The 24853-nt window shown below is 37.3% G+C and overlaps 3 protein-coding genes across 3 annotated transcripts in view; 1 reads left to right on the top strand and 2 right to left on the bottom strand.

Annotated features, from left to right (window-relative positions):
* Positions 1-11748, bottom strand: part of pxnb (paxillin b) — a 55918-nt gene extending 44170 nt beyond the window's left edge. Inside the window, exon 1 of the mRNA XM_061730340.1 lies at positions 11606-11748. Coding sequence (XP_061586324.1) covers positions 11606-11618 — 13 coding nt within the window. The 5' untranslated portion in view covers positions 11619-11748. The remainder of the gene's footprint in view (positions 1-11605) is intronic.
* The window catches only part of si:ch73-138n13.1 (titin homolog), a 348772-nt gene that overhangs the window by 211319 nt on the left and 112600 nt on the right, over positions 1-24853 (top strand). The gene's annotated exons all lie outside the window — the stretch shown is intronic.
* On the bottom strand, positions 17875-24613 carry ctu1 (cytosolic thiouridylase subunit 1 homolog (S. pombe)). Its single transcript, XM_061729793.1, has 3 exons — positions 24535-24613; positions 20423-20923; positions 17875-18644 (listed from the first exon to the last, which is right to left on the bottom strand). Exons 2-3 carry the CDS (start codon positions 20916-20918, stop codon positions 18109-18111), a joined length of 1032 nt encoding a protein of 343 aa, XP_061585777.1. The 5' UTR covers positions 20919-20923; positions 24535-24613; the 3' UTR covers positions 17875-18108.

The following is a 24853-nucleotide window of genomic DNA, read 5'->3' on the forward strand; positions in this document are numbered from 1 at the left end:
AACCAGCGACGCACGGAGAACGTGATGACGCAATTCCCGTCATTTCTGCTTCTTCTTCCTGTATCCAAATTCAAAACAAATGCTGCTTCACGCACCTTTTCTCTCACCTTCTTGTAAATCTCGCTAACCCGGTACTTTCTACCGTCTACAAATGCCAAAATGTTCAAAAAGGGCTGGATGGATGAAGGGATGATGATGAGTGGCTGAGGGAGGTCTATGTGCAGCGACCCAGTGGTTTTTTCCACACATCACCATCGCTGCTGATCTGTGACTCTATGCACGCCCATCTCACAGACAATTTAAAAAAAGAAGTGAAAAATATGAACGCTGTGCTTGCTGTTCCGGGAGGTCTGACAAAGGAACTCCAACCGCTGGACCTCGGTGTGAACCGGCCGTTCAAAGTGAAGCCTTATGGCCCGCGTTAAATCGACGCAGAGCCTACGCGTACCCTAGCGTAGGCTCTGCGTTGGTGTAACGCGGAACCATAAATCAGACTTAAGGCTGCGAGCGGCGTGGGAGAGATGGATGACTGAGGGAGAACACAGCTTTAATGCAGAAACAGGGGATGAGGACTTCGATGGGGTTGATTAATGTAAAAACTGAAATAGTACAATCAAACAAAGTTTTGCTCCCGTTCTTTTTTTAAATACGCACACACTTGTGTGCTTGTGTGTGTGTTCCGCGGCGCGTGTGTGTAGACGGCGCCTTTACGGTCGGTGCGCTGTGTGTGTTTTAAATACAGAAATGACACACAAAAATGAGGGTATGCCTTTCCACACAGCACGCCGAATGGTCGCGAAAATACGGTATTTATATATGAAATGTCAGAATAGGTCATTTTTTGACGACACCCCTGAAGCAGTCAGACGACACCCGAAAGGCTGGTTTAGAAGTACGCCCTGGACTCAAAAGACCAGGATTCCTTGTGAACAGAGCATGTGCAGAAAACAAATTCCTGTTCCTTTTGGTCGGGATATTCCGCTTGGCGTTTACATGACCCAATATTCAGGTTTTAAAAGGAGTAACCCAGGGGTCAAATTCGGGTTTTTAAAAACCCGAATATGAGCAAATTCGGGTTATTTAAAGTGTTTACATGGCCGTGCAAATTCGGGTTATTGCCAATATTCGGGTTTTAAAAGGGTTATTGATGCTGGAAACACAGTCTATGTTTCAGTAACCGGAATATTAGCAATAACCTGAATTTTGACTGCATGTAAACGTAGTCAGTGTTCCTCAATTATGGTCTTTCTTGCTACTTTAGATGTTTCCCTGCCCTAAAACACCTTCACACTACATCCACATTCAGAAAGTACATTTTAGTCTATTCAATATAAATCTACATAGATTTATCTTAATCATACAAAACAATGACACACACTTGGACTGGGAGGTCAGGAACTAAACTGCTTTCAGGTTGGCAGACAGCTGATCTACAGCTACCCTAAATAACCTGTTCAGCACAAATAACTCGGTATATTAGCTGGATTCATTTAGTATTCAAGGGTGTGTCTTAACGGTCACCTCCCCCACCCGCGTTGGAAAGTGTTTCACAGATAATCCCACATGCCACAGAAAATGCTTAAACGGAAGCATGACGATGTTTTTCTCCAGTGATCAGAAAGCTCATGCTTTGCAGTTAAGTGGATTACCTGCCAATAAAGCAGCTGTTGCTGAGTGCAGTATGATTGGCTCCAATAAATGTTTTTTATCCAAACTATAGCATGTTGATGTTAGAGTTGGCCTAAATACGTACTGATATTAAACTTAAAAACTCCACATGTGAGTAAAGACGTGGTTATTTCCGCTACCGTTTATAACTGATGACAAATGAGTCTCGGTCTGGCTGCCAAGTGCTGATTCTGACCTCAGATTACGGAAGAGTATTAGGGCCAGGCAAGAGAAAAAACATTTGAGAGTGGAAGATTTTTTTTATTGTGCACTTCGAGAAAAAAGACGAAATGTCGAGAAAAAAGTTGAAATGTCGAGATTAATGTTGAACACATACATACAATTTCGAAAATTTTGAAATTTCGCCTTTTTTCTCAACATTTCGACTTTTTTCTCGAAATTATACTTCAAAAATATTCTCGAAATTTCAACTTTTTTCTCGACATTTCGACTTTTTTCTCAACATTTCGACTTTTTTCTCGAAATTTCAACTTTTTTCTCCACATTTCGACTTTATTCACGAAATTTTGACTTATTTCTCAACATTTCGACTTTTTACTTGAGATTTTGACTTTCTCAACATTTCAACTTTTTTCTCGACATTTCGACTTTTTTCTCAACATTTCGACTTTTTTATCGACATTTCGACTTTTTTATCGACATTTCGACTTTTTTCTCAACATTTCGACTTTTTTCTCGAAGTGAATGAACAAAAAAAATCTTCCTCCTCTAAAATATAATTTTTATTCTTCTCCTGCCTGGCCCTGATACTCTTCCGTATCAGATATATCCAGGTATTTCTCAGATAGTTTTCTGAGTCAGAGGAATAGCCTGAAGGAGCATTCACTCCCGGCTCAGGGAATTCCCTTCTTGGAGAATAAGAAATGTGGGCGGATCTCTATATACAGAAAGAGAAAAAGGAGGGGAAATAGTGGAAGATGACAACATTCTCCAAAAACTCCATGCACACTAATTGATAACCCATGAGTCTAAGAGTCAAAACATTTCATCCAAAACAGTAAACTGTAGCTTTGAAGTGTTCACAAATATTTAAAGAGGATGTGGGAATCTAAGACGGCTACAAAAGGGCATATGAAATATTGTGTGTAGAATATTGTGATAAAGTCCTTTATTTTCTGTAATGCAAAAATGTCATACATTCTGGATTCATTACAAATCAACTGAAATATTGCAAGCCTTTTATTATTTTAATATTGCTGATCATGGTTTACAGTTTAAGAAAACTCAAATATCCTATCTCAAAAAATTAGAATATTCTGGGAATCTTAATCTTAAACTGTAAACCATAATCAGCAATATTAAAATAATAAAATGCTTGCAATATTTCAGTTGATTTTTAATGAATCCAGAATGTATGACATTTTTTTTTTTTTTAATTGCATTACAGAAAATAAAGAACTTTATCACAATATTCTAATTTTCTGAGACAGTTCTGTATGCAACCTGCACTACTGAAAATCAAAGCTCTGTTTTTACAATTCTCTAAATATTTTGATTGCAGAAGGAGCCAGGTTTCACTTTAACGGGCATAAATTGATAGCTCTCCCTTTTAGCACGAGCATAAACAGGCTGCAGAGAAGCAGCGGGAGGTGAGGCCTGACCCACACAGTATTTGGCCTTGCACCCTGACACGGAGCGATGTTTGAAATTCCTCAGCAGCCTCGCCCCCTTCTTCAGGCTGTTGTTCAGCGGCTTCAGAGCGGCCGTAAGCTCCGTCTGCACCAACAATAAGTCCTTTCAGCCGCCCGCGGCAGCAACAGCATCTAACGGGCCTGCAGGGTTTTCTCCCAGCAATGTGCTGCACCATCTCTCCACTTAAACAATTAACAAATCCAGTTTACTGCTGACCTACTTTACCATATCAGTTAAAACGGAAAAAGGAAACAATTCATTACAATATTTAACAATAACTAGAAAGGGATTGATTTTGTTTCAGTATGGTAAAATATAACAGACATATAAACTATGACAGTTAAATCAAAAGTTCAGTGTGAAAGGACAACAGATAATGAGCGGGGCAAAAAATAGACGACTTAAGTAACTCAGTAACAACATACTGAATGTTATAGATTACCAAAACATGTGAAAGTTTGTAGCTTTTCATGCTGTAATTCCTGCAGGTCAGATGCTCACCAGAATTCAACAACCGGCCTCGCTAGAAAGACAAGTCTCCTGGACTTATTGCATCTTGTGATACAGTTTTTTCATATTCTCTAGACGAAATGTTTTGATTATTTCAAAACAGCACAGTAATGTACAGTATAATTATTACAGAGTGTGCAGTAGGAATGGGTGATATTTTACCGTTCACAATATACCGTCAAAAAAATCCCCCACAGTAAGAATTTATCATCTCACGGTAAAAACGATAAATTCTTGTTGAGGGAGAAAAGAGGAAGGGAAGAAGGAAGGAAGGAAGCAAGGAAGGAAGGAAGGAAGGAAGGAAGGAAGGAAGGAAGGAAATGAACCTGAAAGAAAGAAAGAAAGAAAGAAAGAAAGAAAGAAAGAAAGAAAGAAAGAAAGAAAGAAAGAAAGAAAGAAAGAAAGAAAGAAAGAAAGAAAGAAAGAAAGAAAGAAAGAAAGAAAGAAAGAAAGAAAGAAAGAAAGAAAGAAAGAAAGAAAGAAAGATAAATTCCCGTTGATACGTTGGTGTAGTTTAGTATTTAGTATCTTTTAGAGCAGTGTTTTGGCTCCAAAGACTGAATGTGGTGATAGATTTATAGTTACAAAGGTGGAGTTGAATTGGTATTTTTTTTATCGTCATTTTTATCGTTATCGGGATAAATGCCAGAAATTATCGTGATACATTTTTTTGTCTAATGTACAGTATAATTATTACAGAGTGAGCAGTGCACATCTTATTAAATCCCATCCCATCACACCCATCACAGACTTCACTACTTAATGAACCATGAACTGAGGATTGATAGCAGAAAATACAATAAAACGCACATAGAAATACATGGATTTCCAACCAATACTCGTCAATCTGATTCTGTATGCATATTCTAGTTGGAGAAAAAGGAAAATATGATGTAATGTTGGTGATAATAATCCAGTTTGTAACCTCCACTCTGAAAGTCTAATGAAGTGTCGACCGCACAAAGAGCTGTTTCACATCAGTGCCAGATCGTGTTTGTGGGGTTGTGGGGTTGTGGGGTTGTGGGGTGTACTGACGGGTTGTGGGGTGTACTGACGGGTTGTGGGGTGTACCGACGGTCACGGCTTTGGGGGGAGAAACTGTTCACCAATCTGGTGATGTGAACCAATACCTTAAACATTAGTAGCAACTGAAAAATGTAAACTCATGTCATTAAAACTGACATCAAACGTGCATCTAGTTTTGAGAGTGATGATTGAAACAGCAAATACGGCAAAAGGCCAATCAATCACACCATTTTTGTTGTTTTTACACAACATTTTTCCTTTTTGAAGTCTTACAAACACCAGGAAACTGGACCACATGACACCGGTCATGAAATCACTCCACTGGTTTCCAGTGAGTCAAAGAATAGAGTTTAAAATCTTCCTGCTGGTCTACAAAGACCTGAATGGTCCTGGACCAGAATACCTGCTGGATCTGTTAGTTCCTATTAGGGCTGGGTATTGCCAAGGACCTCACGATACGATACACATCACGATACTTAGGTCACGATACACTACTATATTGTGATATCCAAATTTTAGGATCTATTGCTGAAAACTGCAAAAGGTATTATTCATCTTAAAATCCATCAGATTATAATAATTCATGGGACAAACTGAGTCAAAACAATGTAATTCAAATTAACAATGCCGTTTTATGGCATCTGAAACATGATTTATTACCTGGAAAAAAAAAGATTCAAATTGAGATTCAAATTTTGAATATGGATATTGAATCGGCCGGCAAAATATCGCAATATATTGCAATATGGATATTTTTGCCCAGCCCTAGTTCCTATGAAGCTCCCAGACCCCTGAGCTTCATCTGGATCTGGTTTGTTGTGGTTCCAGAACCAGAACCAGCAAGGTTCAGCAGCGTTCAGTTATTCTGCTCCTCACCGGTGGAACAAACTTCCTGTAGACCTGAGGTCTGCTCCAACTGTAGATCCTTTAAATCAGGATAAAAACATTACTGTTTACTCAAGCGTACTCTTAGATTAAATACTTACCTGCGGTACTCTACTGCCCTTACTTTTAACAACTTGTGCTTTCTATTATTTTACCTCTTTTCTTATCATTTTATTTTATTTGTTATTTACTGTTTAATTGTGTCTTGCTGCTTTTAATGTTGATGTAAAGCACTTTGAATTATCTTGTGTTGAATTGTGCTGTACAAATAAACTTGCCTTCACGCAGGGAGAAAGAAGTAACCAAGTTGAGGGCTGTTGATGCCTCTAACGATAATGATCAATATCTATATCATATAACGATAATGATCAATATATCTATATCATATATTGATCAGAAATGTGTCCCCACTGCTGAATGATGATCTTATGTGTCATCATGTCTCTTAAATGCACTGCTGGAGCAGCCGTGATGTTTTAGTGAGGAGATTGACAGATTAACCGTTTAGAGTCAGTAAAAGCATTACATTTATTTTTAGCATCTTGTTTTTCTCATTTTCATAGTTCCATTTTAACTTGTACACTACTTAAGAAATAATCATGTTTACAAAGCCCTCAAAACTTCAGGTTTAATGTAATTTTATCTTACTAATGTAACTTTATCTTATCTTATTTACTGTTTAATTGTGTCTTGCTGCTTTTAATGTCGATGTAAAGCACTTTGAATTGCCTTGTGTTGAATTGTGCTGTATAAATAAACCTGCCTTGCCTTAAAACTCAGTGCACAAAGTAGTAAATAATAAACCAGCAACTGTGTAGTTTGGGATAAAAGCGTGATGCTTGCAGGCTTTTTGTTGCTTTCAGGTGGAACTGTGTTTAGTCCATGTTCCAGACCAGATATCAGAACCACTCAAGGTGACAAAACTTACTTATGATTTTTGAAAAGATCCATGTCTGTAGAAGATATTCTGGTATAAAACCTTCCTGAGAGGCAGCTGGATCAGAGTTATCAGCTCATGAAGGTCAGAAAATTACATTTTAGATGCTGCTGCATATCCTGGTTTAGACTCAGGTTCAGGAAATCTGTTAATGTTTCACACAATGTGTTTGGTATCATTTTAAATGGGACCTTTTAAGCTAAGATGTGAATCTTTCTGACCAACATAGAGGTCACTGCAGCTCTTTAAACTAGAAACAACACACATTTTTACACCATTTTCACCTAAATGATATACTATCTTTTATCCCTGTGTAATCTAGGAACAACAGAGACACAAAATACAAAAACTGGAATACTCACAGGACCATAAGGATTCAGGAAATGTATAATATACCCCTAATATATCATTGTTACAGGTCATTGTGAGCCTTAAACTAGAAGAGCATCATTAGGCTCCTATGAAACTATAACTGGTCTTTATCGTGCAGATACACGACATGAAGGAACCAGATTAGTTTTATAAACAACATTATAAACATAACAATATTGTAAACAAAATTAACATTGTTATTAATGGGAAAATGTCAAGTTCTGTGTGTATTTATGATAGTGTTAAGAAGGTTAACCAAGTACAGAATCATCACATAATGTCAACATCTCAAACTCTGATCCAGCTGCCACTCAGGAAGGTTTTATACCAGAATATCATCTATAGACATTAGGAATGGGTGATATTTTACCGTTCACGATAAACCGTCAAAAAAATTCCCCACGGTAAGAATTTGTATCTCACGGTAAAAACGATAAATTCCTGTTGATGACGTTTTTGTGTAAAGATGATTTATGGTTCTGTGTTAAATCCACGCACAACGTACGTGAAGGAAGAAAGAAAGAAAGAAAGAAAGAAAGAAAGAAAGAAAGAAAGAAAGATAAATTCCCATTGGTGTAGTTTAATAGTATTTAGTATCTTTTAGAGCAGTGTTTTGGCTCCAAAGACTGAATGTGGTGATAGATTTATAGTTACAAAGATGGAGTTGAATTAGTATTTTTTTTATCGTCATTTTAATCGTTATCGGGATAAATGCCAGAAATTATCGTGATACATTTTTTAGACCATACCGCCCATCCCTAGTGTTAAGAAGGTTAACCAAGTACAGAATCATCAGATAATATCAACATCTCAAACTCTGATCCAGCTGCCACTCAGGAAGGTTTTATACCAAAATATAATCTAAATCATAAGTAAGTTTTAGTCACCTTGAGTGGAACTGACCAGTGAGATTTTGGGCTCTGGCCCGTGGACTAACGGTGGCCCGTGGACGAGGAGTCGTGTTCTAGGAGTCGTGGACTGGGAGTCGTGGACTAGGAGTCGTGGACTAGGAGTCGTGGACTAGGAGTCGTGGACTAGGAGTCGTGGACTAGGAGTCGTGGACTAGGAGTCGTGGACCAGGAGTCGTGGACTAGGAGTCGTGGACGAGGAGTCGTGTTCTAGGAGTCGTGGACTGGGAGTCGTGGACTAGGAGTCGTGGACTAGGAGTCGTGGACCAGGAGTCGTGGACGAGGAGTCGTGTTCTAGGAGTCGTGGACTGGGAGTCGTGGACTAGGAGTCGTGGACTAGGAGTCGTGGACTAGGAGTCGTGGACTAGGAGTCGTGGACTAGGAGTCGTGGACTAGCAGTCGTGGACTAGGAGTCGTGGACTAGGAGTCGTGGACTAGGAGTCGTGGACTAGGAATCATTGACTAGGACTCGTGGACTAGGAGTCGTGGACTAGGAGTCGTGGACTAGGAGTCGTGGACTAGGAGTCGTGGACTAGGAGTCGTGGACTAGGAGTCGTGGACTAGGAGTCGTGGACTAGGAGTCGTGGACTAAGAGTCGTGGACCAGGAGTCGTGGACGAGGAGTCGTGACTCGTGTGCACCAGTTTGGGCACCGGTCTGCTCCATAACCACATCACAGCAGAGGGTTTTATTGTCGGCTTTGTCTCCAACACAACAAAACCCATCAAATTAAAAGAATCAAAATATAAAAAAAGCAAAACAATTTAACAGTCTCATCCAAAAATAAAACACAGCAAAACAATGTGTGTGAGAGAGAACAGGAAGAAGCAGAAACGCTTATTTAGTCCTGTCCCTTCCTCACAATATCAGTTCATAATGCCACAGAAAAAATTAAAAGAAAAGACAAAATAACAAAAAATAAATACAACACAAACAACCAATAACCAAGATCACGGCATAATTAAACCGGTCTCTACAATATCCTAAATTCAAAAATCCAATCTCCCAGTCCCCTCTACAATGATCCATGACCAGCCATGAATGCAGCAGTTCTATTTGTATCTATATGATCCATCCCACAAGGAACAAAACAACAATCAAAGAAATACATATGGAAGTTCTTTAGACGTCCCCATTTTATACTTGTCAAGAATTGCTTTCTTGTATGTGTTTTTAAACTGGATAAAGTGAGTGCTTCGTTTGATTTCATCATCCAGACCATTCCACAAAGTTCCCCCACAGACTGATATGGTTGTTTAAAATGTAATTTTCCTCTTAGATTATAAAGTCCTTCTTTATCTTGAAACATTTTTTGAATGTTTTCAGGCAGTGCATAATTTCTTGCTTTAAACTGTTCTAATTTTCACTATGTCCACAAATTTCAAAGTCTGTAATTTAAGGACTAGAGGATTGGTGTGATGGAGATACCCAGCATGATTTATTATCCTTACTGCTCTTTTTTTGCAATGTGCATATCCTTTGCAGAGGTGGGTAGTAACGAGTTAAGGCTGAATTATGCTTCTGCGTCAAAATGACGCCGTGCCTACGGCGTGTGGTTTGGATCGACGCAGACGACACGCCGTCACCTGCGCCGTCAGTGACGTGCACCTCCCGAAAATTGTAACTACGCGTCGAGGAGACGCCGTCCACACGCAGACCGAGAGGGCTGTGATTGGTTCGTTTGAAAGCGAAGCATTTCCGGTTTCCGGTTTGAATCAGTAGTGAACTTCCAGGGCTCTTTTCTTCGTTTATGTGTGATTTTTTTTGTTTTTGTTTTTTGCACAATAGTTGTCCTTATCTCTTTGATTTACTGTGACCGGAAAAAGTCGGATAAACCATTCAGAAAAAGATCGCTAACTAGCGGCCGCGGGGGGTACTGCACCGCGACCAAATGGAGAGACGGAGAAGTCTGAAGGGTTCAGCACGGCGTCACGGCTGCGGCGTGTGCTCTGCGTCGGTGTGACGCAGAACCATACCTCAGCCTTTACATTTACTTGAGTAAGTTTTGGGAAATGTTGTACTTTTAGGAGTAGTTTTGAATCACTATACTTTTTACTTTTACTTGAGTAGATTTGTGAAGAAGAAACTGTTCCTCTTACTCCGCTACATTAGGCTACGTTGAGCTGTTACTTTTCTTTTATCCCTTTTATCCGCGTACGCGTCAATCTCATGACATCACTGGGTGATTCTTTGGGGAAAATGTTAGTTTTTGCATGTTTTGTCACATTTACACAGACTTTTTTTTTCTCTCAAGTCCATAACCCCATACACCACGCACTTTATACATCTACTCTGCACTTTATAGCTGTGACACTTTACAGCATTTTACATAGTCACTGGCACTTCACTTTAGTCTGCTGCTAAAACTTATAACAATAACTTATAACTATAACTTATGAATGTAAAAATACTATGAAATGTGTTATGTGGTTGGTTGCATTATTGTACTATTATATTTTTTTAACTGAACATTGTATTGCTCTTAAACTTGCATTGTTTTTATATCCTAGCCGGGGGGACTGCCAATGGGAATTAGCCAATAGGCTACATTTGGGTGCATGTGCTTTTATTTTGTAAATGCATAATGATGTGCACTGTCCCTCCTTACCAAATAAATACAATTGAAATTGAATTGAAATTTAAACACACAGAGTTTCTATGAGTTCATGTTTGTTCTAGTGCTGGTTAAAAAAGAAAAGTACAAAGACTGGAAATTTTGTGCTACTTGTGCTTAATTTATTTTTTTATTCTGTTATTTTATTTATTTTATTATTTAATAAAGTAATTGAATTTACTTTATTATGATTATTTTAATTTAAGCTATTATTATTATTATTATTTTATTGGTTTAATTTGCTTGAACATGATTATTTTGTACTTTTGTCTGTTGGAATGGTTGTGTTAAAAAAATAAATCAGACGTTACTCAACAGTTACTCAGTACTTGAGTAGTTTTAAGTACTTTTTTTACTTTTACTCAAGTAATTATTTGGATGACTACTTTTTACTTCTAATTGAGTCACATTATTCTGAAGTAACAGTACTTTTATTTGAGTACAGTTTGGAATAGAGGATTGGTGTGATGTTTTATCCTTACTGCTCTTTCCTTTGTAAGGTTTGTTTTTAGAGCCAGCCGAGCCCAGGCAGATCTAAATAGGGAGGCCTGTCTGTCTGTCCGTCCACTTCAAAGCTGAGCAGCCCGGGGCAAGAGTTCACCACGACCAAAAACCAAAGTTAAACTTTTCTCCCCCATAAAACCTACGCACTTAATCAAAAGTGGCTGCTCCATGCGAGGAAACACGGCGCGACGCAGAGCCTACGCCGTACCCTACGGCGTAGGTTACGCGGCGGTGCGCGTCGCCGCGTACCCTACGCCGTAGGCTCTGCGTCGGTATAACGCAGAACCATAAATCAGCCTTTATTATCAGAGACCTTGAAGCGAGAGAGAGTCACGGTGTTGATTTAAAAAAAAAAAAACAGAAACTAGGGGGGTTTAAATGTGTGAAACACAGGTACTTTTTTTCCCACATTACAATGCAACAAAATGAACGATAATAGCAAACTTTCGCAGGGAGATGAAGCAGAAACGCTCCTTTCACTAATGTTACTTCTCCTCCACCCACAGCTTTTCAACAAAAACAAACTTACCTAAGTCATCCATGTCGGCTGCAAAGTTGTATTCTGCGTCAGTTTTGTTTTTTTCTTCTCTAATTGGCAGGTTTCTTGCGTGTTTAGCGAGTCTTTACCTCTAAACTTCTGCTGCGACTGGAGTGGAGTTAGGATCGGCCTCGTGAACGCGCATCTCCATGTGAATGTGTGCGAGTCCAAAGCGCGTTCTCGCGTCGCCGTTTAGGGCCCCGCAGCGACATCTAGTGGCCGAGAGAGGGAGCTGCAGCTGCACGGTCAAAATACAAGACAACCATGTAACAAGTTGGCGAAAATAACAAGAACATGCTGCCAGACTGTATTCAAAATATGGTCAATTTAAGACAAAGCCATTACAACCTCAGAGGGGAGAGCTTAAGAAAAAATAAAATATCCTATCTCAAAAAATTAGAATATTCTGGGAATCTTAATCATAAACTGTAAGCCATAATCAGCAATATTAAAATAATAAAAGGCTTGCAATATTTCAGTTGATTTGTAATGAATCCAGAATGTATGACATTTTAGTTTTTTTAATTGCATTACAGAAAATAAAGAACTTTATCAAAATATTCAAATTTTCTGAGACAGTCCTGTACATGTTATATATTTATTAGGTATAGAATAGAATAGAATAGAATAGTAGACTTTATTGATCTCCCAGAGGAGAAATTCAGTCGTGCAGCAGCCAAAACACACACACGCTTTATACAAAAAATGTCAAATAGAAATCACCATAAATAGTTAAATAATAAAAAAGAGCAATATAAAAAGTAGAAAAAGACTATGTACAAGAGAGAAAAAAAAGATACAAAAATAAATAAATAAAATAAATAGATACAAAATAAACGGATAATATTTACAAGATATTTACAAATATTTCCAAAAATACGTGAGGTATTAGTGGTTATTGCACTTTTAAAGAGACAGGTTTATTGCACAAGGCTGGCTACAGTTTCTTATTGTTCAGTCTGATGGCTGTGGGGATGAAGGGCCTGCCGTAGCGTTCCTTCTTGCAGCGCGGGTGGAGCAGTCTTTGGCTGAAGGATGAAGGTATGTAGCATATATGTTTATAGGGATATTTAGGTCATTTATATAGTGTATATTTATATAATATTTGTACTTTCTATATATATTTATGTAATGTTTATATTTTCTATATACTTAAATGGATAATTATGTAGTAATAAGCATGTTTACGTAGTATTTAGACTATATTTATATGATATTGTGTAGATATAACAATGTAAATATAGTTATAAAGGGGTAGGAACTAGGAAAAAGTATAAACTTCTTCCTACTCCTTTTTTCAAACATATGTGAATGTGAAGATGTTACTGTTTATTTTATTTTAATTTAATATATACATGTTCGAAATAAAAATTCATTCATTCATTCAAAATTATTCTATTTTATTTTAATGTGTGAGACACTTGGGAAAAAAAATAGAGCAATGAAGAAAAACTGATCATTCCTGAACATGTGGTAAATTTCCAAAAACAAACCATTTGTAAAAACTAGTTTCACACAAGCCTATTAATTAAACCTTTACATTTAGCAGATATTTTTATTCAAAAACAACTTACAACTGAGTAAGATCAATCAAGCCACAGTAAACTCAGTAAACTGCAGAGTAATAAGTGCATTTGAGAGCGTGTGGGTGGAGGTTAAAAGGTTAAAAGGTTAAAAGGTTTAAGAGAAAGGTTCTTCCTTGGGAGCGGATTTTCCAGAGCTTCTTGAAAACGGAGAGGGATGGCCCGGCTCTTGTGGCAACTGGTAGCTGGTTCCACCATTGAAAAAACACAAAAAAAAAACAAAACAAAAAAAAAAACGCTTTGCAGGCAAGTTTCAACAACTTGTGTTTGATTTGAACATGAACAAGGCAAGGCAAATTTATTTGTATAGCACAATTCAACACAAGGTAATTCAAAGTGCTTTACATTGACATTAAAAGCGGCAAGACATAATTAGACAGTAAATAATTCGACATAATTAGACAGTAAATAACAAATATGATTGAATAAGATGTTAAGAAAAGAAGTAAAATAATAAAAGCACAATCTGTTAAAAATAAGGGCAGTAGAATACAGCAGGTAAGTTTAGTTTAAGAGTACGCTTGAGTAAACAGTAATGTTTTTAACCCTGATTTAAAGGATCTACAGTTGCAGCAGACCTCAGGTCTACAGGAAGTTTGTTCCACCGGTGAGGAGCAGAATAACTGAACTGCCTCACCTTGCTTGGTTCTGGTTCTGGAACCACAACAAACCAGATCCAAATGAAGCTCAGGGCTCTGGGAGCTTCATAGGAACTAACAGATCAAGCATGTATTTTGGTCCAGGACCATTCAGGTCTTTGTAGACCAGCAGTAAGATTTTAAACTCTATCCTTTGACTAACTGGAAGCCAGTGTAGTGATTTCATGACCGGTGTAATGTGGTCCAGTTTCCTGGTGTTTGTAAGGACTCTCCAGCGTTCTGGATCAGCTGCAGCTGCCTGATAGATTTCTTGTTAAGGCCTGTAAAGATGCCATTGCAATAATCCAACCTACTGAAAATGAATGCATGAATAAGTTTTTCCATGTCTTGTTTAGACAGAATCCCCTTAATTCTAGCAATGTTTTTTAGGTGGTAATAGGCAGATTTAGGGATAAACTTTAGATGGCTGTTGAAGTTCAGGTCTGAGTCAATAATTACACCAAGATTTCTGGCTTGATTTGTAGCTGTCAATGACATGGAGCCAAGGTGAGCGCTGATCTTTTCCCTTTCATTTTTAGGGCCAAAAATGATCACCTCTGTCTTTTCTGCATTTAGCTGGAGAAAATTCAGGCACATCCACTCATTGATTTGGTGAATACAGTTACTCAATGAGATCAGGGGACTGTAGTCATGTGGTGACACTGAAATATAGAGCTGTGTGTCATCGGCATAAGTATGGTAGGAAATGTTGTGATGTTCCATAATCTGAGCTAGGGGTAGCATAAAGATGTTGAATAGAAGCGGTCCGAGAATAGACCCTTGAGGAACCCCACATGTGATCTTGGTTCTCCCAGACTCATGGTTTCCTATTGACACAAAAAAGGCCCTATCGTGCAAGTAAGATTTAAACCATTGAAGCACAGTGCCGGTAAGTCCCATCCACTTTTCCAGTCTGCTGAGAAGAATGTTATGATCAACTGTGTCGAATGCAGCACTCAGATCCAATAATACCAGAACAGAGGATTTAACTGCATCATTATTCAGATGAATATCATTTAAGACTTTAATGAGTACAGTCTCAGTGCTGTGGTGTGGCCGAAATCCAGACTGAAATACATTAAAGAGGTTGTTTTGCATCATAAAAGCATGGATTTGCTGGAAAACGACCTTTTCAATGAACAGCCACAGGTCGCCAGAGAAGGTCAATAGAGATGTGACATGTGTGAGAAGGGCTGCCGTGTTCTGGACCTTAACCTTCCATCTACACCAGGGGTGTCAAATGTGCGGCCCGAGAGAAGTTTCCAACGCAAAAAAACTAAATGTTAATTTATTAAAAGTATCTTACATAATTTGAAAAAAAACGAGAAATTTCAAGATAAGATCCTGAAGAAATATGTTTTACATAATTAGAGTGTAAACAAAGTGCATATTTCCTTTAAAATTAACTAAATTGATATTGGATTAGATAACAATAGTAAAAAAAAAAAAAAGAAGAATTAGAAAAAAAAAATTGCACCGTTTTTGTTATTTTGAGCGTGCAGCCCGCAAGAAAAAAATAGGTCAAATCCGGCCCGCCAAGTAAAATGAGTTTGACACCCCTGATTATCTACACTCACTTATTCTAGCAGGGATTTGCTTTTGCAAGCCTGGTCAGATTGCCAGTCAAGATGCAGACAAAAAAATTACATACACTCCCAAATCACTCCTTTGAGCAATTTAGAATCACCAATATGTTTAGACTCTGGGAGAAAACCCACAGCGAAAGACCTGAGGGGTATTTATTATACTTATATTTATTATTTATTCCAGGAAACAGGTTCAACAAACTCAGAGTTTAAACCTGAACTCTGAGTTGACTTAACCTGAGATAAGAAAGTCTGAGTTTTCGGTTCCAGAACAGCTGATATGAGTTAGTTCAATCAACTCTGAGTTTGTTAAGCTCGAGCTAAGCGCGTGCGTGAGGGAAATAAAAAGCATCATCAGTAGAGCCCTGATACAAGGATTCACCATGGCAACCGGCGACAACAAAAGAGCAACATACTTTTTTTTTAAACTTTATTTAACATTTCAATTTACAAAATCCCTTTGAGGAAACATTAGTTTGCATCTGAAGATCCACATACTTCACGCCACTGGAGTTAGAAGTGTTAATACGTGCGTATGGCCAGTATGAGAGCATAATTCGGAAAAAAACACGAAACACGAGGAGAGAATTAGCGTGGGAGAAAGTTGCTGCATCAATGTGTTAGTTTGAATGCAGTATTCATTTAACATTTAAACACACTGTCTTATAATATTACAGATGAAAACAGTGGTGGAATGGTATTGAATGAAATGTTATTGTCATTTAGATCAGGGGCAGCCGCCACACCTCGGCTTCAGAGGAAAATGTAAATGTTTTTTTTATTTTTTTTATACATTTATGGAATTACTCTGTGTCTATTTGTATTGATTTATTCTATTACTTAATACATACAAAATAACTACAAATGCATATCAGAACATGATGGATTTCACTAGGTATTATCTTTCCCAACACTTGTACCCCCTCATATCTTGAAATGTGATGTCCCAGCGTCCCTGACGACAGTGGTCGCTATCAATCTGGTTTTTAGCTCTGCAGTGTTACTAACTTAGAAAAATGAAAAGGAAGCAGACAACCACGCAATTAAAAAAAGAAAGATAGAAGGCAAGTGATGGTCCAATGTTGCCCCAGCAGCAGAAGATATTAACGAGGCTGTTATTAACGAGGCTGTAGCCACTGATGGATTATTTATGCAAATTCATCTTAAGGTAAAATATCAAATCACCCTACCCTCTTATAAATCTGTTTAAGGGAAATATTTGACTCTTTTTTTTATCTCTTCTCTCCTTCTCTCTTCTGCTCCCTCCCTCTCCTTTTTACATTTGGACTTTAACTGTTTGAAGTTAAACTGGGATGTCCCTGTGATATTGTTGCACTGACATAGTGAATAAAGTGAACCGAATGAGTTAAATTGCGTTTTGTCAGATACGCTTTTTCTGCTCTAACTCTGCTCTTGCTGTCCGTGGTGCAGAAAACGGATGTGTAAAGGCCCATTGTCTGAATTAACGCCACTGAGGGAGGAGACAGAGAGAAACTCAGGCTTTATTGAAGTAAACCTGCTAGCGAGCAGATTAGGTTCAGAGACTCAGTTGCCGTAGTAACTGACTCAGAGTTTGAGTTAACTCGCTTTCTGGAACTGAAAACTCTGGATTTCCCTCATCTCAGGCTTAACAAACTCAGACTTTTCACTAAACCCGCTTCCTGGAATAAATCCCCCTCTGGATCTGAACTAGAACCGTATTACTGTGAAGCAGCAGAGCTGAGCACTGAGGCTCCGCTGCACCAGAATGAAACTTGAATCAACATGAAGAACAAATGAAAACATTTATTTAAGTTCATAAAACATCTTTGAATGTGACCATGTTATCAAAACTTGGTATTATTAAAGCGGTAAAAATAAATAAAACATGCTTTTAACGCCACAAAAATAACAGCCTGTAGCTCCTATAATGTAATTATTTCACCCTATAATGTAATTATTTCCTGAAAATGTAATAAAACTTGCACTTACGGTAACTCAATTGAAAATGTAATAAAACCCAATAATGTAATAACTTCTCCAATAATGTAATAAAATATCCTGACGGATATTGTAATAACATTTTTACCAATAATGTAATACCTTATTACATTATTGGGAATTTATTACATGGTACTTAAAGTCTTTAATTTAACCCAATATTTATTCTGGTGTTTCAAATCCAGTGTATAAAACATTCTTAGATATTTAAAACACAAAATGTAGAACTCTGGACTGAAAATGAACATCTATATATTACATTATTTGTCAAGTATTACATTATCAGTTTTGAAAAAAAAAAAAAAAGACCCCCCTGAAAATGTAATAAATTCCCAATAATGTAATAAGGTATTACATTATTGGTAAAATTACAATATCAGTCAGGATATTTTATTACATTATTGGCGAAGTTATTACATTATTGGATTTTATTACGTTTTCGATTGAGTTAAGTGCAAATTTTATTACATTTTCAGGAAATTGTTACATTATAGGGTGAAATTATTACATTATAGGGTGAAATTATTACATTATAGGAGCTACACAGCCACCTGAAATCTCCACCATCCTTTTAAAGTTATAAGGATTACCTAATACAAAAAAAAGACCAAAAGTAAGGTCTTTACTGGAATAGCAACAGCAACTGTGATTTACCTTAAAAATGTTCCAATTCTTAGTTCTTATGGTGAATTATTAGGGGATTTTGGTCAAAATTCTACTGATTTCAGCTTCCTCTCCTCCCTCTCCGTCAGCGGCTGCTGGGAGAGGATCTTATCGTGCAGGCGGTGGTGTTTGCCGATGCCTAGTTTAGGTAGCCCACGGTTCAGCCCCTCCAGCAGCACACAGGACTTGCAGAGCGTCTGGCTGGAGATGTATCCGCAGCGGTGGCAGGTTCCCTGGACCGGCATCTTCACGCCCTCCCGCACAGACAGGTTCTCCCCGGAGTGGATGATGTCGATGATGGAGCTGGGTCTGATACTCTCCAGGTCCTTCAGGAAGGTCCTAGCGTAGCCGCGGTACGCGTTAGGAGAGTAGATGCACTCGGTAGAAAAGTAGTCTAACTTCTTAAAATAAGCATACAGGACTATTTCTTTCTCGTAAGCGTATTTGAGGGGCTTGCAGCGCGGCACCACTCCCTCCCCCTCGCTGGCCGTGGAGATGGCCGTGCAGCGACGCAGACGAGCGATGTCGCCTCGCAGGACGTTCATCAGAACAGTTTCTGCAACGTCGTCAGCGTTGTGACCTGAAATAAATAAAGAGGTACATTCAGCATTTTGTCTGGAAACGGAAGTTAAAGGAGCTTGAGGCAGGATTTATGAAAAAAAATGCGTATACGTTAGGAATGGGTGATATTTTACCGTTCACGATAAACTGTCGAAAAAATTCCCCACGGTAAGAATTTGGCATCTCGCAGAAAGAAAGGACGAAAGAAAGAAAGAAAGAAACCCGTTGTTTTTGTGTAACAAACATGGCGGAAGGCGGATCTGAGAGCGAGGAGCTCGAGTCATTCCAGTTTTGCAGCACAGGTAGACTAATTTGATTGGTTTTTATTAATTAATAATTTATTTCACAATTTTCACCTGTTTCAAGTAAATTTTTAACTTGAAATAAGTAGGAAAATCTGCCAGTGGGACAAGATTTATCTTCTTATTAAAAGCAAAACAATATTGTTCCACTGGCAGATTTTTCTACTTATTTCAAGTGAAAATCTACTTGAAACAGGTGAAAATTGTTGTTTTTTCCAGTGATGAGTCTTGTTTTAAGTGCAATGGGATTTTTTTTTACTAAAATGAGACATTTTAACTAGAAATGAGACAAATATTCTTGTTAAGATTGTGAGTTTTTGCAGTGATCCATGTTACTTATCCTGTGAAGGACAGAGTCATATTGATAAGTTCAGAAAAGTGTTTTTTATTGTTGTGTTTTGATGTATTTGATGTAAGCCCAGTGGATATTTAAAGCTTACAGAAGGCTGCATTTAACTGCTGCTATGTCATTCCTGCAGTATTTCTGCAGCTGTTTTGGTCACTGCTATTATTTGTAATATATTATATTATTTGTAATCAGCACAAATTATCTGTCCCCATATGATCAAATCCACCATCCCCCCTGATTTATTTTTTTTTACAACTCGAGTACTGGATGTAACCCTTGTAAAATAAAGGTTTTTTAACTTTTTAAAATCCACCAGAGTGCCTGCATTTCTTCTTTTGAGGTATTTGTATATATTCCTGCCTCATGCTCCTTTAAGAATAGTTGATGTATTAGAACAGCGTTTACCTGTACATATCTTATTTTAAGAATAGTTTATGTATTTAACAGCGTTTACCTGTACATATCTTATTTTAAGAATAGTTTCTGTATTTAACAGCGTTTACCTGTACATATCTTATTTTAAGAATAGTTTCTGTATTAGAACAGCGTTTACCTGTACATATCTTATTTTAAGAATAGTTTCTGTATTTAACAGCGTTTACCTGTACATATCTTATTTTAAGAATAGTTTCTGTATTTAACAGCGTTTACCTGTACATATCTTATTTTAAGAATAGTTTATGCATTAGAACAGCGTTTACCTGTACATATCTTATTTTAAGAATAGTTTCTGTATTTAACAGCGTTTACCTGTACATATCTTATTTTAAGAATAGTTTATGTATTTAACAGCGTTTACCTGTACATATCTTATTTTAAGAATAGTTTCTGTATTAGAACAGCGTTTACCTGTACATATCTTATTTTAAGAATAGTTTCTGTATTTAACAGCGTTTACCTGTACATATCTTATTTTAAGAATAGTTTATGTATTTAACAGCGTTTACCTGTACATATCTTATTTTAAGAATAGTTTATGCATTAGAACAGCGTTTACCTGTACATATCTTATTTTAAGAATAGTTTATGCATTAGAACAGCGTTTACCTGTACAGATCTTATTTTAAGAATAGTTTATGCATTAGAACAGCGTTTACCTGTACATATCTTATTCTAAGAATAGTTTATGTATTTAACAGCGTTTACCTGTACAGATCTTATCCACCTTCAGCATGATGGCTCCTCGGTCCAGCGCCTGTCGTCTGAAAACTCCACAGAAGGTGCAGTTATTCTTCAGTCCCACCTGCTTCACTATTGCGTCCATCGTCCACCCGTACAGCTCCTCGTACGACACGATCTTCAGCGGCAGCTCGTACTGTTGCTGATTCCTCTTCACCGTCTCCAGGGAGTCGTCTCGGTAACCGGTGATCCCCTCGTCCACCGAGATGAGCATGAGTTCCAGGCCGTAGTCGTACCGCTCGTTCAGGAGTTTCATCACATGAGCCAGCACGGTGGAGTCTTTTCCTCCCGAGGCAGCGACTCCTACAATCTCCCCGGATTTGAAGAGTTTTGCTGACACGATAGTCTGATGAATCTCCTCCTCAAAGGCCCGGAAGAAGCAGTCCTTGCACAGAGAATGACCCGTTTTTGGACGTTTCAGCACGGCGCGTTTCTCCGTGCAGCTGGTGCACAAAACTGGCATGTTGGCTGTTTGAAGACGGGGGAAAAAGAACAGTTACTAGGGATGGGCGGTATGGACTAAAAATGTATCACGATAATTTCTGGCATTTATCCCGATAACAATACATAAAAAAAATACCAATTCAACTTCTTTCTTTCTTTCTTTCTGGCTCATTTCTTTCTTTCTGGCTCATTTCCTTCCTTCCTTCCTTAACGCAGAACCATAAAAACATCAACGGGAATTTATCGTTTTTAACGCGAGATACAAATTCTCACCGTGGGGAATTTTTTGGACGGTTTATCGTGAACGGTAAAATATCACCCAGTCCTAACAGTTACGCTACAGTTTTAACTAAAAGAAAATGTGCTCCAATACAGCAGGTCTCATAATTTTATTTTGAACACTGTCAACACTTAAAATCTTAAAGACTTAACTTAAAACTTAACTAGAATTTAAAATGTGCTTGACACAAATGAAAGTTCAATTGAAACACGTTAGAAAAACACCTAACCTTTTAAGTGATGTGTTATCAGGTGTAATGGCATTTTTAGGTTAGAAATAAGAAAACTTCTTGGTAAGATCCTTTAGTTTTTTGAGTGAAGGCAGTGAGAGAACAAATTGATGTTCAAACAAATCCTGTTTCTGATTTGTATTTGTCTTTATTTTTTATAATTTATTTATTGTTCTGACAGCTCAGGTCCCTTTTAAACAAAGTATACCTCTTTTGTGCACTTTATTTTTATACATTTGGCAGATGTAAAGCATACATGTGTATGTTTTCTGTGTTAGTCCATTTAGTTTGTTTTTTTAATCAATACTTTAAAAGCTCAGGGATGTTCAAGGAGCAACCTGTTTGTGAACTTTCTGAACATTATCTGCACAGGGAATTTGCTGTCAGTTCTGTTTTCCAATAGTTGGAATTTAATGTTTTTTTTTTATTTATTTTTTTATCCGATTCATCGATTAATCGAAAAAATAATCGTCAGATTAATCGATTATTAAAATAATCATTAGTTGCAGTCCTACTCTTGACACCAAAATCTTATGAGCACCAATTCTGGAAAGCTTTACCATCTTTTTTACATTTGCTTGAATGTGTTTAGGTTTAAAGCTGGGTCAGTATCTCAGTAAGTTCACAAAAACACAGAACAGAACGGATGTCAAACATAGATGCGTTTCAGTTTATGGGGTTAATCTGTGGAATGTTTTGTAAATGGAAATTAAAGAGTGCAGTACAAACCAAATATTTAAAAAAATACTGAACAAGATGCTCATTAAGTATAATAATATTGTATGAGTATTTATGTAAGTGTCAGAACTTAAATAGATAATAATATGCAGTATATTGAATGTTTTCAAAATACAAAAAGTATATGAAATGTTTTACTTTTAATTGATTTACTGCTCTGTATGGGTATAATTAGGAACTGACAGAAACTGATTATAAAAAGTGTAATAAGCTGAGCTTACGCCCACACCTTTTCGGTCTTGTTTTATTTATATATTCAATGCAATATTAGCATTAACCTCATCTTTATTTGTTGTTTTTATTTTCTTTCATTTCTTTTGTATTTGAATTCTTAATTTGGAAATGACCGAAATAAAACAAACAAATGTCCGACCATTTCCTCTAGTCATATAAGGCTGATCTAAATTACTATTGTGGCACTGGAGATCCTTAATTCCCCCATCTGAAACTTCAGTGGACTCCCAGACTTATTTAATCTAACATTTTCAATCTCATCTCATCTGTTTATAATATATATTATCATTCATTCATGTCTCACCTGCACCTTATAACAGCACGTATTTAATAATCTGGACTATGTACACATTACACACACACGCACGCACGCACGCACGCACGCGTTTATTTCACTGCATAAGCACTTCTGGTTAGATGCTAACTGCATTCCCTTGCTCTGTACTTTTAAAATTGAATCTAATCTAATCTAATTTAGTCCAGGGGCCAGAGCCCAAAACTTCACTGGTCAGTTCCACTCAAGGTGACCAAACCTGCTTATGATTTTTGAAAAGATCCATGTCTGTAGATGATATTTTAGTATAAAACCTTCCTGAGTGGCAGCTGGATCAGAGTTATCAGATCATGAAGTTCAGAAAATTACATTTTAGATGCTGCTGCATATCCTGGTTTAGACTCATGTTCAGGAAATCTGTCAATGTTTCACTGTATTGTGTTTGGTATCATTTTAACGGGGACCATTCAAGCTAAGATGAATCTTTCTGACCAACATAGAGGTCACTGCAGCTCTTTAAACTATAAACACCACACATTTTTACACCATTTTCGCCTAAATTATATACTATCTTTAGCCCTGTGTCACCTAGGAACAACAGAGACACAAAATACAAAAACTGGAATACTCACAGGACCATAAGGATTCAGGAAATGCATAATAAACCCAATTTAGAATCATCAATTAACCTGAAGGGGGTTTTAACCTCATGAGCTGATAACTCTGATCCAGCTGCCACTCAGGAAGGTTTTATACCAGAATATCATCTATAGACATGGATCTTTTCAAAAATCATAAGTAAGTTTGGTCACCTTGAGTGGTACTCAGTACTGGAGTTGATGAGGGGGACAGCATCCCCCCCTGAAATAAAAACAGTCCAAATCATCCCCCCTGTAAAACTGCCACCCCTCCTTTCCATCCCTTATGTCATTTCATCAATGAATGTGGTTTTACTGCTATTTCAACATTTAGAGTCATCACCAGAAAAATAACACCAGAAAAATAACTAATTTGACAATTTTCACCTGTTTCAAGTAAATTTTCACTTGAAATAAGTAGAAAAATCTGCCAGTGGGACAAGATTTATCTTCTTATTACAAGCAAAAAAATCTTGTTCCACTGGCAGATTTTTCTACTTATTTCAAGTGAAAAAATACTTGAAACAGCTGAAAATTTTTGTTTTTTCCAGTGATGAGTCTTGTTTTAAGTGTAATGAGATTTTTTTTTTTTTTACTAAAATGAGACATTTTAACTAGAAATAAGACAAATATTCGTGTTAAGATTGTGAGTTTTTGCAGTGATCCATGTTACTTATCCTGTGAAGGACAGAGTCATATTGATAAGTTCAGAAAAGTGTTTTTTATTGTTGTGTTTTGATGTATTTGATGTAAGCCCAGTGGATATTTAAAGCTTACAGAAGGCTGCATTTAACTGCTGCTATGTCATTCCTGCAGTATTTCTGCAGCTGTTTTGGTCACTGCTATTATTTGTAATATATTATATTATTTGTAATCAGCACAAATTATCTGTCCCCATATGATCAAATCCACCATCCCCGCTGATTTATTTTAACAACTAGAGTACTGAGCAGTATGTCAAGTAAAATTAGAGGTGCAAATGTTTACATTTAAGCCACTAAGTTGAAATCATAGACTTTATATACCATATTATATTTATATACCATAGGACCATTTACAGCAGCAATGTGAGGTAAGTAAGCAAGCTATACGAGAACTTGGAGATATAAGTGGAATAATATGTTTATAAAGGCACACCAAATGCAAAAAAAAATGTAACAAATTGACTGATAAAAACGCTAAAAAGTCCTAACCCAGTGCTAAACTGAGAAACATTTTTACATAAAGTTTACATTCTCATACCGACGTTTCCGAGAAACCGACGTCTGTCCGGAGGAAGAAAACACTTTTAGGAGAGCCGTCCCAAAAAAACAGCTTTATTCTGACTGAAATTACTGAAACGTTTTAGTATTAAACTACACAGACGAACACGTGGGTAAATCACGTGGTTACGTCACACGTTTCCCTGAACAACAGGAAGTAGCGATAGTTGTAAAATCCGCCGCGCCCCCTGCTGGTCGGAGGAACCAATGTCTCTCAAAAGGTATTTATAAAAAACAGAATAACAGAAATGCTGGTGTCCCCACCACGACCAGTACTCGAGTTGTAAAAAACATCAGGG

This window comes from Cololabis saira, chromosome 9, assembly GCF_033807715.1.
Source record: "Cololabis saira isolate AMF1-May2022 chromosome 9, fColSai1.1, whole genome shotgun sequence".
Lineage (NCBI taxonomy): Eukaryota > Metazoa > Chordata > Actinopteri > Beloniformes > Belonidae > Cololabis > Cololabis saira.

Excerpts from the sequence above, each read along its gene's own strand:
- ctu1 (XM_061729793.1), bottom strand. The coding sequence starts at position 20,918 with ATGCCAGTTTTGTGCACCAGCTGCACGGAGAAACGCGCCGTGCTGAAA. Across the intron at positions 18,645-20,422 it reads GGTGGATAAGATCTGTACAG|GTCACAACGCTGACGACGTT; the intron begins GTAAACGCTGTT and ends TATTTATTTCAG.